The 18,508-nt window shown below is 41.3% G+C and overlaps 1 protein-coding gene across 6 annotated transcripts in view; it reads left to right on the top strand.

Moving 5' to 3' along the window:
* Positions 1–4,326: 4,326 nt before the first annotated feature.
* zfr (zinc finger RNA binding protein) overlaps positions 4,327–18,508 on the top strand; it is a 93,365-nt gene continuing 79,183 nt past the window's right edge. For 2 of the 6 annotated variants that reach the window (XM_048528050.2, XM_048528059.2), the window contains exons 1-3: positions 5,176–5,685; positions 5,958–6,046; positions 6,276–6,357. In XM_048528050.2, the coding sequence (XP_048384007.2) occupies positions 6,010–6,046; positions 6,276–6,357 (119 nt within the window). In that variant the 5' untranslated portion in view covers positions 5,176–5,685; positions 5,958–6,009. Of the gene's footprint in view, positions 4,351–4,396; positions 4,504–5,130; positions 5,686–5,957; positions 6,047–6,275; positions 6,358–18,508 lie in introns of those variants that run through there. The other 4 variants (XM_059649085.1, XM_059649083.1, XM_048528043.2 and 1 more) reach the window with 4 other exon arrangements.

Genomic DNA, 18,508 nt, shown 5'->3' with positions numbered 1-18,508 from the left:
GAACTGACCTCTCATATATTCGAGTTGATCCTCCTCTGCACCCTTTGTGTAGCTGTAACAGTTTATTCTGCACTCTGTTCTATTACCCTGATGTACTTATGTAAGTTATGATTTGTTGGTTAGCACACAAAACAATACTTTTCACTGTATCTCGATACACGTGACAACAATAAATCAAATCAAATCAAATCAAGTTGTTGTGCTGGGCAGATATATGGCATATAAGTTTGAATCCAACACAGACAAGTCAGTGAAAGATGCATTTTGGTAATACAACTCCAAAGGAGGTGAGGGAGCAGAAGGACCTGGGCGTATATATGTATTGAAGGGGGCAGGACAGGTGGAAACAGCAGTTAATAAACATACAATGTCCTCAACTTTATTAACAGGGGCATGGGATACAAGATCGAGGAGGTGATGTTGAACTTGTATCAGACACTTAATAAACCTCATTTGGAGTATTGCATACAGCTGTGGGTGCCACGTTATAGGAAAAATGTAAATGTGCTGGAGAAAATGCAGAAACGATTTATGAGAATAGTTCCAGAAATGAGAAATTTCAGCAATGAGGAGGTTGGGACTTTTTCCTTGGAGAGAAGAAGGCTGAGAGAAGATTTGACAGAGGTGACCAAAATGATGAGCAGTTTGGATATAGTAGATATGGAGAAGTTGTTCCCACCCATAAAAGGAACACAAATGAGATGGCATCTACTTAAAGTGATTTGCAAAAGAAGCAAGAGTAATGTGAGAAAAATCTTTTTGTTGTTAGAGTATGGAAATCATTATCTTGAAATGTGTGGAGGCAGGTTCGAGTGAGGCATTTAAGAGGGCATTGGATGATTATTTGGTTAGAAATTGTGTGCATTGTTATGGGGAAAAGGGAGGAGATTGGCATTCAGTAATGATATTCATCTGAAGAGCCAGTACAAGCATAATAGGCTGAGTGGCCTCCCTCTGCATTGTAACAATGCTGTGATTCTGAAATTAAAGGAAATCCCATTAGGTTGTAAGGTAACAAATGTGTCTCCTTTATTTCAAGGGGATGGAGGTATAAATCTGGAAACTACAGGCTAGTTAGCTTGACATATGTCATAAGGAAAATGTTAGAAGCTATTGTTAAAGAAGATATAGAAGGGCACTTAGATATGTTTAAGGTACTCAGGCAGCATCAATATGGCTTTGTGAAAGGGAAATCATGCTTAACCATTCTATCAGAGTTCTTTGATGAAGCAACTTGTGCTGTGGATAAAGAGGAACTGTTGGATATACAGTACTTAGACATCAAGAAAACATCTGTTAAGATACAACATCAAAGATTATTGCAGAAAATAAAACCTCAAGATGTAAGGTAGCTTAGATAACAAGGTGTAGAGCTGGATGAACACAGCAGGACAAGCAGCATCAGAGGAGCAGGAAGGCTGACGTTTCGGACCTAGAAAATTTTCTGAAGAAGGGGCTCGGTCTGAAACGTCAGCCTTCCTGCTCCTCTGATGTTGCTTGGCCTGCTGTGTTCATCCAGCTCTACTCCTTGATATCTCAGATTCTCCAGCATCTGCAGTTTTACTATCTCTGAAACAATGTAAGGTATCTGGTTGGCTTGGATAATGGATTGGTAGGCTGACAGGAAGCAAAAAATAGGCAGAAATGTGTCTTTTTCAGGTTGGCAAGAAATAATAAGTACCACAGGGATTATGCTTGGTCTGCAACTAGTTACATTTTATATAAAGGACTCTAATGGAGGGATGAAAGGTATATCATTAAATTAGCTGATGACACAAAAAATTGGGAAGAAAGTAAATTGTTATGAAGACAAAAGGAGGCAACAAAATCTGGGAAATGGATTATAATATGGGAACATTTGAAATTAAGCTAATAAAGTGTGAAGCTGGATGAACACAGCAGGCCAAGCAGCATCTCAGGAGCACAAAAGCTGACGTTTCGGGCCTAGACCTGTCATGAAGGGTCTAGGCCCGAAACGTCAGCTTTTGTGCTCCTGAGATGCTGCTTGGCCTGCTGTGTTCATCCAGCTTCACACTTTATTATCTTGGATTCTCCAGCGTCCGCAGTTCCCATTATCACTGATACAACATTTGAAATTATTCATTTTAGCATAAAGGGCAGAGATAGAAGCCTCTGATTTAAGTGTTGAGAAATTGCAGAGCTCTGAGATACAGAAGGATAAAGGTGACTCAATGCATGAATTGCAAAAAACTGGAATGTAGGTACTGGATGTAATTTGTAAAGCTTATAGAGCACTATAATTTGTTACAAGGAGAACGGAATGCAAAAATAGGGAGTGAATAAAAACCGAAAGAACTGCAGATACTGTAAATCAGAACCAAAAACAGAAATTGCTGGAAAAGCTCAACAGGCTCAGAAGAGGTCACCGGACCCAAAATATTAACTATGAGTTTTCTTCACAGATGCTACCAGACCTGCTGAGCTTTACCAGCAATTTCTGTTTTTGGTTCTGATTTACAGTATCTGCAGTTCTTTCGGTTTTTATTCACGGTGCACAGTACTCCAGATGTGATCTCACCAGTGCCCTGAACAACTGGAGCCTAACCTCCCTATTTGTGTCAGACACAAAAACAGAAATTGCTGGTAAAGTTCAGCAGGTCTGATCTGTGAAGAAAACTCATAGTTAATATTTTGGGTCCGGTGACCTCTTCTGAGCCTGTTGAGCTTTTCCAGCAATTTCTGTTTTTGTGTCTGACACAAATAGGGAGGTTAGGCTCCAGTTGTTCAGGGCACTGGTGAGATCATATCTGCAGTACTGTGCACAGTATTGGGCACACTTAAGGAAGGACATAACTGCATTGGAAGCAGTTTGAAGAAGAACACAGCACACGGCCTTTAAAATATTCCCACATGACAGATTCGAAGAAGGTTTGCCAGAACAATACATGTAATAGGTGATAACAAAGTGTGGAGCTGGATGAACACAGCAGGCCAAGCAGCATCTCAGGAGCACAAAAGCTGACGTTTCGGACCTAGACCCTTCATCAGAGAGGGGGATGGGGAGAGGGTTTTGAAATAAATAGGGAGAGAGGGGGAGGCGGACCGAAGATGGATAGAGGAGAAGATAGGTGGAGAGGAGAGTACAGGTGGGGAGGTAGGGAGGGGATAGGTCAGTCCGGGGAGGATGGATAGGTCAAGGAGGTGGGATGAGGTCAGTAGGTGGGAAATGGAGGTGCGGCTTGAGGTGGGAGAAGGGGATAGGTGAGAGGAAGTGATAATGGGAACTGCAGATGCTGGAGAATCCAAGATAACAAAGTGTGAAGCTGGATGAACACAGCAGGCCAAGCAGCATCTCAGGAGCACAAAAGCTGACGTTTCGGACCTAGACCCTTCATCAGAGAGGGGGATGGGAAGAGGGTTCTGGAATAAGTAGGGAGAGAGGGGGAGGGCGGACTGAAGATGGAGAGAAAAAAGGAAAGGTGGAGAGGAGAGAATAAGTGGGGAGGTAGGGAGGGGAAAGGTCACGCCCTCACCCCCCTCCCAGGCCCCAAGATGACTTTCCATATTAAGCAGATGTTCACCTGCACATCTGCCAATGTAGAATACTGTATCCATTGTACCTGGTGTGGCTTCCTCTACATTGGGGAAACCAAGCAGAGGCTTGGGGACCGCTTTGCAGAACACCTCTGCTCGGTTTGCAATAAACAACTGCACCTCCCAGTCACGAACCATTTTAATTCCCCCTCCCAATCCTCAGACGACATGTCCATCATGGGCCTCCTGCAGTGCCACAATGATGCCACCCGAAGGTTGCAGGAACAGCAATTCATATTCCTCTTGGGAACCCTGCCCCCCCAGTGGTATCAATGTGGACTTCACCAGCTTCAAAATCTCCCCTTTCCCCACTGCATCCCAAAACCTGCCCAGTTTGTCCCCTCCCCTCACTGCATCACACAACCAGGCCAGCTTGTCCCCTCCCCCCACTGCATCACACAACCAGCCCAGCTCGTCACCTCCCCACACTGCATCCCAAAACCAGCCCAGCCTGTCCGTGCCTCCCTAATCTGTTCTTCCTCTCACCCATCCCTTCCTCCCACCTCAAGCCGCACCTCCATTTCCTTTCTACTAACCTCATCCCGCCTCCTTGACCTGTCCGTCTTCCCTGGACTGACCTATCCCCTCCTTACCTCCCCACCTATACTCTCCTCTCCACCTATCTTCTTTCCTCTCCATCTTCAGTCCGCCTCCCCCTCTCTCCCTATTTATTCCAGAACCCTCTCCCCATCCCCCTCTCTGATGAAGGGTCTAGGCCTGAAACATCAGCTTTTGTGCTCCTGAGATGCTGCTTGGCCTGCTCAGTTCATTCAGCTTTACACTTTGTTACCTTAGGTGAGAGGAAGAACAGGTTAGGGAGGTGGGGATGTGTTGGGCTGGTTTTGGGATGCAGTTGGGGAAGGGCAGATTTTGAAGCTGGTGAAGTCCACATTGATACCATTGGGCTCCAAAAATATCCCCATCTTCAATAAGAGGGAGCCCAGAATGGTGAGTAGATGCTCTATCTTATTTCCAGCACTCAAAATACCAGTCAATATCAAGAACCAGCTGGAAGCAATGCATACTCCAATGGTTATGTGCTGTGCCAACATTTGAAATCCAAGTATCCACTGGTTGTACCGAATATAACTTTAAAAATTCTGGTAAATTTGTCAAATATGATTTCACTTTCATAATATTATGTTGACTTTGTATGATCAGTATGTGTATCACATTAATTATAGATTCCATAATTTTCCCAACAGCTATCAGGTTAATCCTATTTTCTTTCTTCTTCCTTATGATGTTATTGCTAACTTTAATTCTGCTGGGGCCATTCCAGAATCCAGGGAATTTTGGAAAATCATTTTTGAGTATCCACAAGCTCTGCAGTGAGATGTTTTAGAATATAAGGGTGTTAGCTTTCAGTTTCAGGGGATTTGTTGGTATTTTAGGCCCTCAGGTTTCTTCAACACGTTTTCTCCTTACTTTAATTTACTCTTACTGTAGCCCCAGCTTACAAGTCTACTTTATACAATTAGCAATAGGTCAGTTTAATTTCTCACAACCAACATCCTTGTAGTGTACATGCAGTTCATGACTCTTCTGTTGGTATTGCCAATAATAAGACCAATGAATATCGTGCTGGTGTCGTCGTGTTGTACACATTTTACGCAGTGCTTCCCCTTTCAGAATAGACCTCCACGGACATCTGGTAACTCCGTGTAAGGAAACATAGTTTGCTGGACTGCTGCAAAATTATTTATTGGTGCAGTATGTGTAATGCTGCCAGCGAAACTGGGACACAGTACGGTCATCTTCGCGTAAGGGTGTAAGAAGAGCTGTAAACGCGTGAGCCTTCTGCATTACACTTGACAAGGCTGGATTAAGATTGTTCGATTTGCAGCCTTGCCAAGGTCAGATCATTGGCAGCCCAGGCGACATGCGATAGAAGAACGTTGAAGCTGATTGCAGATCGTTTGAAATGAATCTATCAGTTGTTAAATGTTTCTGTTCTTATAGAAAGACGTACAGAAACAAGCGGATCTTTATTTTTGTGTAGAAAAAACCCCGTAAATTGATATTCCCAAATCTGTGGTGGAGGAAGGGAATCAGACGGTTCAGCACATCGAATGGGGATCTGAGTCTCGCACCAGCCCTCCTTCCTTCTCTCTCTGAACTGGATATAAGGTTTGAATTTTTATTTACGAAATTTTTATTTTGTCGATAATTCCTATGCGCGTGGCTCGTTTGCGTGAGAACAAAGTGCATCAGACCACCTCCCCCAATCCCCCGTATTTCGTCGGCTTTGCCTCGTATTGTTTGTTTTAAATATGGAAATACAAGTTGTTGTTGTGCAGTGAGAAGCAAAAGACTACATCCTCCAGCAGGCAGCGCGCGGGCCCCGGTGCCGCATGCGCAGTGCGCTTCTCCCGTCTTTACAGTGACGTCTCCCTCCACAGGTTCCAACACTAGAAGGTGAAAGGTCGCGGTTGGTGGCTCAAAGAAACCCCCATGATTCCTATATGCCCAGTAGTTTCTTTCACGTACGGTAAGTGGAATTGGCTAGTTTTGTTTTTAAAAATGCACCCTTTTTATTATTTTCTTGGATTGAGAGTTTAAAAAAAAGGTGTTGTTGTTCGCGGCCCTCGGAGAATGCTAAAGTTAGAGAGGTTTTTTTTCTCTTGTTTACTAAAGCTGAACAGTGTGACCTATGATAATGTTTTACTGGTCTCTCCCTTCTCCCTCTTGTTTGTTTGGGCGCTTCGCGTGGTGCTCAGTGCCCGGCCGGCTAGGCGAAGATGCCAAAATGGCTACCAGTAACTACTTTGGATTTGCCCATGGTGGTGCTGCGCAGTACAGGTACGTGTTTATCATCGCGCACATTCCGCGGCCTCTCTCACTTTCTTTCAAATACACAGCTCCCTCTTCTCTGTCTCCTCCTCCCCCTCAGCTCCCACCCATGTGCAGCTCTCATCATTTTTTGTTTTCTTTTACTTTCTTTTGCGGTAGAAAGATATTCCCCCACTTTAACCGAAATGACCCCTCTCGTCAGCCCCCTTCTCCCTCGGCTCGTGTAGAACTAAAACTCCCCTTTTCTCGATTGAAGTCACAAAATGGCGACACGGTGTGCGATTTCTGTTTAATGTGCTTGGCGATTTTCAGTTGCATTTCATCTCATGATAATTGATTAGTCTAACTGATGTTAAATTTAATCCCTATTGAAGGAGAACAGTTCCATCTAACTTGTTCTATTTTGACCTCCCTTCCTATTTTTATTAAACAGTGTTGGTTTGTAACGGTAACTTGTGCTCCCTTCAGAAGAACTTTTCAGGGATCATGAAACAGGTGTCAGAGAAATCTGGTCCTTTTGGTACAGTCAAGAAAGCCCGACCTAGGGATCACTGGGCTCCCTTGATTTTCAGTTTTTTTAATTGTTAAAAGCTTGTATGTAGTATGCTTGACATGCAGTTTAACGAGTCAAATAGATATGCAATTTTGCATGTGATTATCTCTCCGCGATGCCCCTGCCCTCCAGTATTTCTGCCAAACATGTCATGATCAGTAATAGTCCTGGTTTTACAGTATTAGTACAGAATAGTGTGGCCTGATGCATGATGTCACTGATTTGATTGTCTCATTTCCAGTTTTTTTGTGAAATGAATTAGTTTGCAATTGTAATAATCCTGTATACCAACAATAAAGTTTTAATAACAAAGGGCATAAATACCTAGGGTTGAAGTAGCACAGCTAAGTCACCCAAAATGGCACTAAAGTCAATGAATTTCAGCTATTTGTAATCATTGACCTGCTGGGGGATTTATCCATTCAATATTGTGATATGTTCAATGGGTGAAAAGCAAACTTGAATTTCTGATTTGAATTTTTTGTATTTTGGTGTTATTTTAAAGTATGCCTGAGTATGAAATATATTTATGAAGTTGACATTCATGGAGTTAGACGTGAAATGAATAGCCATCGAAGTCACATGTCAGAATTGAATTTGACCTCTGAAAGTCGATATTGCTTAGAACATAGAACAGTACAGCACAGAACAGGCCCTTCAGCCCACGATGTTGTGCCGACCATTGATCCTCATGTATGCACCCTCAAATTTCTGTGACCATATGCGTGTCCAGCAGTCTCTTAAATGTCCCCAATGACCTTGCTTCCACAACTGCTGCTGCCAACGCATTCCATGCTCTCACAACTCTCTGTGTAAAGAACCTGCCTCTGACATCCCCTCTGTACTTTCCTCCAACCAGCTTAAAACTATGACCCCTCGTGTTAGCCATTTCTGCCCTGGGAAATAGTCTCTGTCTATCAACTCTATCTATGCCTCTTGTCTACCTCAATTAGGTCCCCTCTCCTCCTCTTTTTCTCCAATGAAAAAAGTCCGAGCTCAGTCAACCTCTCTTCATAAGATAAGCCCTCCAGGCCAGGCAGCATCCTGGTAAACCTCCTCTGAACCGTCTCCAAAGCATCCACATCTTTCCTATAATAGGCCGACCAGAACTGGACGCAGTATTCCAAGTGCGGTCTAACCAAAGTTTTATAGAGCTGCAACAAGATCTCACAACTCTTAAACTCAATCCCCCTGTTAATGAAAGCCAAAACACCATATGCTTTCTTAACAACCCTGTCCACTTGGGTGGCCATTTTAAGGGATCTATGTATCTGCACACCAAGATCCCTCTGTTCCTCCACACTGCCAAGAATCCTATCCTTAATCCTGTACTCGGCTTTCAAATTCGACCTTCCAAAATGCATCACCTCGCATTTATCCAGGTTGAACTCCATCTGGCACCTCTCAGCCCATCTCTGCACCCTGTCAATGTCCCGCTGCAGCCTACAACAGCCCTCTATACTGTCAACAACACCTCCAACCTTTGTGTCGTCTGCAAACTTGCTGACCCATCCTTTAATCCCCTCGTTTTCGGAAGTTTCATGCATTGTTTCCATTCCATGTGTTTTTTCGATTCTTTCTAATCAGCATGTTCAGAGATGTTATTATACATCTCTGGAAAAGGTGGAATTGAACATGGGGCCTCCTGGCTCTGGGGTACAAAATCCCTTTTTCATGTGTTTTTCATGATTGATTGAGACTCCAGATACATCTCTATATAATGAAAACCTCCATATAAGTCAATCGTCAGCCTGGCTTGTACACCTTGAAAGTAACAAGGGCCATTGTAGTCAGAGAAAGCAAACTAATCAATTTCGTTCAAAAGAGAAATTGCTTGACAAACTCAGCAGATCTGCATCATCTTGGAGAGAAAGTGGAATTAATGTCTTGTTGAGGTGACCCTTTATGAGAACAGGTCACTGAAGGACGGTCACTGGACTCAACATCAGATCTGCTTAGTTTCGCCAGCAGCTTGTTTGTTTCAGATTTGCAGCATCCATGCTTTCTTGTTTTACTTGAGTGTTTAGTAATTTGGTTTAGGAAATATTAATACTAGATACCTATGTTAAAGCTTCCTGTCCTCCAGAAAAGAGGTGTTTTTCTTATTTAAAATGTGCACACTTTTAATAAGTCTAGAAAATGGCTGATATTTTGTTTGGAAAACATGGCAGGCCTCTTGTACACTAGTGCAAGGTCAAATGGGAGAGAATGATGTAGGGCAGGTTCTGGTTTGAGATTTAGTAGTGCAGTGAGTGGGTATAATCCAGCAACTGCTGCTTTCAAGGAGATTAATTTCAATTACAAACAGTCTTAAGAGGTGTCAATGAGGAAATATTATCTTATCATATCCATCAATGCATTGAGATTGCCAGGATCAATGAGATTTGTCAATCAGGAATTGCTCCAAGTGACTCGGGTAGCTACAACTGTGTGGATTGACACTTTTTGTAATTTTGAATTATTTTCCCAGGACTTTGATTTTCATGCAATCACCAAGTTTCTTTGCAAGACTACTTATGACAATTGAAGATTATACCCTCTCCAATTTGAGGTTCCCTTGCATTATGATTTTAACACAATCAATAGTCTAGTATCTTTGCTTTCTAAAATCTTCAAGGTGATTCAATGTAGCAAATTTTGAAGAAGCAATTTCTGTAGTAACTTCTGAGAATAAGGGAAAGGTTTTTTCTTTTTTTTAAAAAAAACTTGCCATTGTGCATTTCTGTCAGAAAGATAAGCTCTCAGAAGAGGTAGCCATTGTAACAAAGGTGTTTGGTACTTTCAGATTATATTTCACCAGGAAAGGTGATAACTAAACTTGATAACTGCTCTCTGAATTGATGAAAAGGCCTCTTCAGCTGGTTCAGAGGGAAATTATTTAAATACTGAGTCGTCTGGTGGAACTGTTATAAATTGATTTTGATTATCAATGAATCATTCTTATTGCTTTCAAGAATTGAGCTTGTTTAACATAAACTTTATCCCTGAATGTATTTGAATAATATTAAAGGTCAGAGGCTGGCATCAACCTAACCACTGGGAGCCACAATTGCATGCCCAGGTTTGTTGACTCTGTGAGTCGTTATCAACATCAGGGACAGCTGTCCATTCTCACGGCATCCTACCTAACAGACATCATCCAAGACAATATGAGGAAATTAGGAAACTGTAAAGTTGAGAGAAAAAGCTTATGAGGAGGAAAAGGTCAGTGATAGCCCTGAAAACTGAGATTAAATTCAAAATCCAGGAATGGGAGGACTAAAGACAACAAAGAGAATGTAAAGAATGAGGGTGCACTAGCAAGAATATAAAAACTGATAAATATATTAAAAGGAAGAGAGAGGCTAAAGTGAACATAGCTCCCTGACATGATTAACCACCACCACCATCTGCAGAGAAATAATATTAGACCAACTAGTGAGGCTAAGAGGTAGATAAGTTCCCTGGTCCTGATGGCTTGCATCCTGGGATCCTAAAAGAAGTAGCTGCACAGATAGTGAATATACAGGTTGTAATTTCCCAAAATTCTTTGGATTCTAGAAATGTATAGGAGGATTGGAAAACTCACTGTGACACCTCTATTAAAATTGGGAGTGAGACATAAAGTGGGGAATTATAGGCAGATCAATGTGACATCTACAGTTGGAATAATACTTGAAGCATTTATTAAGAAAGTAATGGCACACATTTAGAAAATCATAATCAAGCAGAGTTAGCGTGGCTTAATGATGAAGAACTTGTCTGCCTAATTTATTAGAGCTTTTTGAGAGTCTCAACCAGAGTGTGCCGAGGGAAACCAGTAGCTGTGAAGTATTTGGATTTCCTGAAGGTGTTCAACAGGGTGCGTCACAAAATTCATAAGATAAGAGCCGATGGTGTTGGGAGATAATGTTTTGTATGGGTAAAGAATTGGCTAATGGACAGGGAACAGCAAGTGGAGATAAGATTGTATCAGAGATCATGGGAACTGCAGATGCTGGAGAATCCAAGGTAAAGTATGGAGCTGGGTGAACACAGCAGGCCAAGCAGCATCTCAGGAGCACAAAAGCTGACGTTTCAGGCCTAGACTCTTGTTCAGAGAGGGGGATGGGGAGAGGGTTCTGGAATAAATAGGGAGAGGGGGGAGGCTACTTACCTATACTCTCCTCTCCACCTATCTTCTTTTCTCTCTAGCTTCGGTCTGCCTCCCCCTCTCTCCCTATTTATTCCAGTTCCCTCTCCCCATCCCCCTCTCTGATGAAGGGTCTAGGCCCAAAACGTCAGTTTTTGTGCTCCTGAGATGCTGCTTGGCCTGCTGTGTTCATCCAGCTTCACACTTTGTTATCATTGGAGATAAGATCTTCTTTTTAAGGTTGTGATCTGTAACCAATGGGATTGTACGGGGGTGGGTGGAGGCACCTCAACTGTTTGCAATACATATTAGTGGCATGGAGGGAGGAAGTGAATGCACGGTGATCAAATTTGCAGACCGACAGGCAAATTGTGAGAAGGAGATAAGCAGTTTCCAGGGTGATATTGATTGTAGTATAATGTAGAAATAGAATATAATATAGAAAAATATGAAGTTGATTTTGGAAGGGAGAACATTGCAGTTTTGCCCTATTTAAATAACATAAATCTGCAAATCAAAGGGATTTGTCGGTATTTGTGCACAGAGCAATGAAAGCTAGCTCACAGCACTAATGGTATAAAACCAGAAATTGCTAGAGAAACTCAGCATGTCTGATAGCATCTGTGGAGAAAAAGCTGAGTTAATGTTTCAAGACCAATGATCCATTTCAGTTCTGGAACTATTTGCTGCAGAGTTTGTGTATATTTAAGATTGAGCTAAATTCTTTATCTGTAGTATATTCAAGAGTTATGGGGAAATGACATGAAAGTAAGGAATATTGGATCAGCCATGATCCTCCTGAATGGCGGAGCAGGCTTGAGGGGCTGAACAGTCTACTCGTGTCCTTGTTTCTTAGGGTCTTGTGGTTTTGCATCTCCATCACACATTACATCCTATCTGGGCAGTGGTGATGGTACCATGGTATGAAGTTGGGGGGTTTTGTGCCAAGAATCTTCAACATTGCCTCTGTACTCTAGGTAACCTCATGGTATTGGGTCAAATACGGGCAAGGAAGCATTCCTCTTTCAGCTAATCAAATGATCCTCCTCCACCTTGAATACCAATTAGAAGAGCCAGTGAGGTTGGCAAGGGCACAAAGACTCTGGGAGTCTCCAATCACTGAGTATGGCTTTGTCGTCAACTACTGTTCCAGCTGGATGTACTATGAATAATTGCTAGATTAGGCCTGTGGGAGGTGATGAAGGAAAAACCCACTTAATCTCATTCTCCCCAATCTATCTACTTCAGATATATCTGTCCATGACAGAATGGTCAAAGTGACCATTGCACTGTCCCTGTGAAGACAAAATCCACACTACACATTGAGGATACCTTCCTCCGTGTAATATGGCATGACTATTTTACCATTTGAATAAATATTCAACAGGTCAAATTACTCAACAGTGACATCCATGACGTGGTGTGGGCCATCAGCAGCAGAGTTGTTTTCAATCAAGCTTTCTGGCATTTGGGCTGTGTATGTTCCCCACTGTACCTCTTTGAACTGCTGCAGTTCTTTGGGTGTGAGAATATCCACAGTCATGTTTGAAAGGGGGTTCCAGGATGTTAATTCCTTATTAACTGCTGTCTCCATCTGTTTTGCCATTTATTGAATAAGGCACAAATATGCCTTTAGCTCAAGTGCCACCTTTTCAGTTGGCACCCTATAATTTATTTTGTCTCTTTGTTCCTACCAAAATAAATGGCTTCACACTTTCCTAATATTGACCTGCACCTTTCATCACCTCTGGTTATTTTAAAATAACCAAATTTTCATGCAGTGATAATGGGAACTGCAGATGCTGGAGAATCCAAGATAACAAAGTGTGGAGCTGGATGAACACAGAATTCAGAGCTCTCTGAAGGATCTAGGCCTGAAACGTCAGCTTTTGTGCTCCTGAGATGCTGCTGCTTGGCCTGCTGTGTTCATCCAGCTCCACACTTTGTTATCTTAATTTTCATGCAGGCTGGGTACACTAATCCTCAACTGGAAAAGACTAAGGTTTTCTTGATGCATATTTTAAAATTATTTATATTGTCATCTTACACAAATAGATGAAAATGTCTGAATTTAAGATATCAAATAACATTTTCAACCATATCGAGGAATTTAAATGTTGTTAACCAGTATATCAAGTTGCATAGTGTGTACAATGCACAGCAACAGAATGCTTGGCCCAACTGATCTATGCCAGCATTCATGTTCCTCTTGAGCCTGCTCCCACACTATTTCATGACACACTCAGCATAACCTATGTGCTTATCTAGTTTCCCTTTAACATGCATCTGAGTTGTTTTGCCTCAACTCCTTGTTCAGAATTCTGACCGCTGAGTAATGTTTCCCCTGAATTCCCTGTTCCCAGTGGATGGGGTGAAAATTGATAAGCAGGATGTGCTGTGTAGACTGACTTCCCTAAATTGGATAAATCTTCCATTTGTTATATTGCATTAGTGAGGACAGCTGTGATCCCTGTACTGATTTCCATGAACAAAATCTTGTCCTCTTTGCCTGTCTTGGGTAGTTAACTATAACATCTTGCCATCCGTTCTGCCTCTTATCTCCTGTCTTCATGGAGTTTGACAGTGTGACAGTTGAATTGTTATCCTTACCTGAGAAATCTAGAACATGTTCTCAAGGCAAGGGATTGATAATTTAGTATGAGATGAGGATTTTTTTGGATTTCTTAAGGTTGTGTCTCCATGGTCATGAGATGTATTTAAGGTTGATATAGATAGATTTTGTGTGTTGCAGAGAACCAAAAGTTATGGAGAATGGATGGGTAAGTGGAACTGTAGGTTGAAGCCAAAGATTGCCATGATCATACTGAATGGTGGAGCAGCTGAAGTGGGTGATGTGGTCTTCTCTGGCTCCTGTTGCTTATTTCATATGCGCTGTATGGCCTAATCTTGTTCACAAGTCTCTTATCTTCTGAAAATCCAAATATGTTCTATTTCCTATATTACCCTTTCCATTCACTGTTACTTGCATACTTCTGAGGTTATTTTAGATTTCCTACAGTGTGGAAACAGGCCCTTTGGCCCAACAAGTGCGCACCAAACCTTGGAGCATCCCACCCAGACCCACACCCCTGAACACTATGGGCAATTTAGCATGGCCAATCCTATGCTATTATTAATTCCTTTAAATGAAGGCTTTTAATCAACTATTCAGTCCTAAACATTTATTGTATGTCGCTTGTGGCAATTTAGTCTGTGTTCTGCTCAGATTGTTAGTTTCAGCAATTTTATCCAAGGTATTTTCCAAAAAATTATAAACTTTGCCTTTCTCTTGACACTAGCCATGTGCAAATGTAATTTTTTTCCAACTTACCATGCCATATACAGGAACAATGCTTAGGGTGTAATTTTATTTAATTGAATTGTAACTATTGTATCGTAAAATGTGCAGTGTTGTACATGGACATACAAATCATTGCTAAACTGAATGAGCAAATTTAGAATTCCAAGCTTAAAATGCTAATCTAAGTTCTTCGTCATTTTTCAGACTGCCCTCATCATGTCCATCTTAATTTTGAAAACAACTGACAGGAGACCTGCCCATCATTCACTGCATAAAAATTCAACTTTTATTTCTTGATATCTTAGCTGTAGTATAGGCACGCAGCATAGCTCCAGGGTTTTTCTGATGATGGCCTATACGAAGGGTGTAATATGACTTCTGGGATTCAGAATCATAGAATTGCTACAGTGCAGAAGGATGCCAACCACCAGCTCTCTGAACAGTTTAGAGATTTGATAAAAGCTCAACTTTGAATTGTTCCATTGAACCTGCATCTACCACAGACTTTCTCAATGTGTTTTTGGACATTAACCACTTGCTCATTTTTCCTCATGTTTTCAATTTTGCTGCTTTTATTTCTTTAAATTTGTGCTCGTGTTCTTGATTCTTTCACGATGGAATAGTTTATCCATATCTACTCTGTCAGCATCCCTCATGATTTTAAATGCCTTTATTATTTTTCCTTTTTTCCCACTCTACTATTGAAGAGGAGTGATGCCAACCTGCGTCTTAGTTTTGGCACTGCAATGGATTGTTTAGTTTAATGTGTAGCTATTTTGTTGGACTATTTTCACATGGATATCTCCAGATCCATTGATGAGTTTGAACCTGAATGATTGATTGTTTCTCAGTTGAAGGCAATGCATTGAATTAAATGCTTCCTAAAGCAGCAAAATTAGTAACTGCTTGTATGTTTTATGCACTCAAAGTAAACCTCCCCCCACTGCTCAACTTTAAATATTGCACTATTGGAATGTGAAACACATTTCTACTTTTGTGTGAGGATAGCTTTGGTCAACTGGAAAACTTCTATTTCAAACTACAAAGGAGCAGAGTTAAATGTATACTATAGCTTTAAGAAGTGCAATTTCGCTTGGTATAATATTTGTTTTCAGATACCTGCCTCATGGAACAATATTTTAAGTTGATTACTGCTCTGCTAGCTTTAAAGATGATCCTGAACAAGTGTTCTTGGTATGCCCATCTTTTGACAAATCATGTGAAAACTGTTAGGCTTTAGTTCTTATTTTAACTAGATTTCCATTGCCCAATGGGAATTTCTGTACAAGGTGAGATGGATTGCTGATTTTTCTGTTTGACAGTTTCATGTGGGAGACGGAAACACAATTTGGGTTGATTCTGTTGTGTAACCCACAGTTGGTTCATTAGGTTGACTCTTTTGTGTATCTGGCTGCTACTGCTCTTTCAAGAGTGTCATTTGACATGTACAGAATACTTTATTGACCTATACTTCAAGTCACAGCAAGGCAACTTGAGCATGCCAACTTCCTGCTCTTGTACGCAAGCAGACCTGTTTCCACATTTAACTTCTTTCTCAAAAATGCACATAATTCGTACATGCATGAGTGGGTGTCACTATTTTATGCAAGTGTAGTTGTCTGTGGTAGAAAAGAGTTTGCTTTCATGACCTGATGATGCCCCAAATTGCTTCACAACATTTAAGCACTTCTGAGCTTTGCTGACTATGGTACTAAAGTGGTAGCATCTCTACCTCTGAATCAGGTGGTGCAGGTTCTAGTCCCACCTGCTCCAGGGGTATGTAATAATATCTCTGAACAGGTTAATTGGAAAATATCAAGGAAATGTGGGGAGGCATTTGCCCATTTGGTGGTATTGCTAAACTATAAATCCAGAGACTTGGGCAATATTGTTGAAACCTGAGTTCGAATCCCGTCAATAATCTTGGCCATGAAGTCATTGACCGTTGTAAAAACCCATCGGGTTCACTAATCACTGTTTTAGGGAAGGAAATTTCCATCCTTACTTGGTCTGACTTAGATGTGATTCCAGATCCACAGAAATATGGTTGACTCTAAGCTGCCATCTGAAATGGCTTAGCAAGTAATTCAGCTCTATCATCCGTTAGAAGGGCGGTGGGGGGAAGGAATGAAACTGATTAGGCCATGTGGTATTGACTAACGCACTAGAAACCACTTGGTAATACGGCTCTTGCTGACCTCTGCAGATTCCTCTTTACAAATAGCTTGGGCTGGTGGCAAAACTGTCTCTCCGATTAGTCCAGCAACCGCCTGGCATCTTCATTCTTACACAGTTGTGTACCTTTAAAAGAGCATTCACTGCATGAATCCCTGTACTATCAATGCCCTGGGAAGGTTGTCGTTGATCAAAAACTGAACTGGATTAACCATACAAATACTTTGGCTGTAACAACAGGTTAGAAGTTAGGAATTCTGCAGTGAGTAACTCACCTTTTGACTCTACAAAGTCTGTCCATCGTCCTCTTCAAGGCTCAAATTGAGAGTATGATCAAGTATTCCCCATTTGCCTGGATGAGTACACCTCCAGCAGTATTCAAGAAGCTTGACACCATCTCTGACAAAGCAACCAGTTTGATCGGCACGTAATCCACAAACATTCACCCCCTCTACTACTGACTGAATAGCAGCAATGTGTGCCATCCACAAGATGCACTGCAGAAATTTGCCAAGGCACCTTAGACAGCACCTTCCAACCCCTTGACTAGAAAGATAAGAAACAGGTAAACGGGAACACCACAACTTGCAAGTTCACTCCAAGCTGGTCCCCATTGGAAAGATATTGCCATTTATTCAGTGTGGTGTCAAAATCCTAGAAAAACCTCCCGAACGGCATTGTAGGTCGACTTGAGGCAATAATTTTAACTTGCCTCACTTTGAATGAAAAGTAAATGACAGTCATGTAAAAATTGTTAAAATACTGTAATGGTATTATCCTGATAATGACTTCAACGGACATCATTGTGGAATTTGAAGACATAGAATAGTATGAATTAAACTGTAATCATTTTTCCACTTGTTGCTGTGAATCCTGAGCCTTGCATGACACTTAACAAAGTTTGACTGTGAAAACATTTCTGTATTACAGCTCAAATCATCCCTCAGAGCATCATAATTGTCTTTCATGTCACTACTTCCAAGTCATAGAAGCATACTCAACTGCTCGAATGATATGTCTGATTGTAGATTATGTCAGAATCCGTTAATAGTAATTTTGTCATTAGGCAGGACATGTTGTTCTGGATAAATTGTGCTCAGGTTACTCTGGAATGGTATTCTGTAGAAAGCAAAAACTCTGCAATATTTTGTAATTTGTTCCACCTGGTGAGAAGGGGTAAATCACCTACTCTCTTTTCAACGTCCTTGATTGGCCACAGCAAAGAGTTAATTTTTTTAAGCACTTAGTTATACCTCATTCAGGTCAAATGTGATTAACTAGTTCACCAAGAACACCTGAAGAGGCAGTTCCATGATTTTCATGAGTGATAGCGATCATGTCCAGTACAAAAAGGAATGTAGAAGAATGTGTCTTGAAATTCTTGGAATGATTGACTCAAAACTGAGACCATGGCTGTAAAAGGATGGCCTGATATTGCAGATGTTTGAATGTTTCTCTTCAGTTTGTTTTATCATTGGATACTCTGTTTTTGGAGGCTGAGAAAGCAAAAGATTTCTCTAGATCATTCTAGTCGCATATCCATTTTCTCCTGCTTTGCCAAAACTGGTTGCCTGAAATATAACTGCTTTGTGTATTCCAATGTCTGAATTCCTCATTTTTAGACTGGACGGTTGCAGGTGATTTTTATCTCCAGCACATGAACTTTTCATAAAGGTCTAAATAGAAGATGCAGTTGATTCATTTAAGTCATGCTTAATAAAAATATTAATTTCAGAAAGGATTGATTCTTGTTTATTGATTTCATGAAGCTTGGATCACCTTGAGGTCGGACATTATTGCAACTGTATTTAAGCATCAGGGTGGGGGGGAGGAAAGAATGGCCGAGTGGTGTTATCGCTGGACGGTTAATCCAGAGACCCAGATAATGTTCTGGGGATCTAGCTTCGAATCCTGCCATGGCAGATGGTGGAATTTGAATGCAATAAATATCTGGAATTAATAATCCAATAATGACCATGAACTGTCAATTGTTGGAAAAACTCACCTGGTTCACTAATGT

Source organism: Stegostoma tigrinum, chromosome 1 (genome assembly GCF_030684315.1).
Source record: "Stegostoma tigrinum isolate sSteTig4 chromosome 1, sSteTig4.hap1, whole genome shotgun sequence".
NCBI lineage: Eukaryota > Metazoa > Chordata > Chondrichthyes > Orectolobiformes > Stegostomatidae > Stegostoma > Stegostoma tigrinum.
The sequence above is the reverse complement of the archived record's forward strand: the minus strand, read 5'-3'. Positions and strand labels throughout refer to the sequence as shown.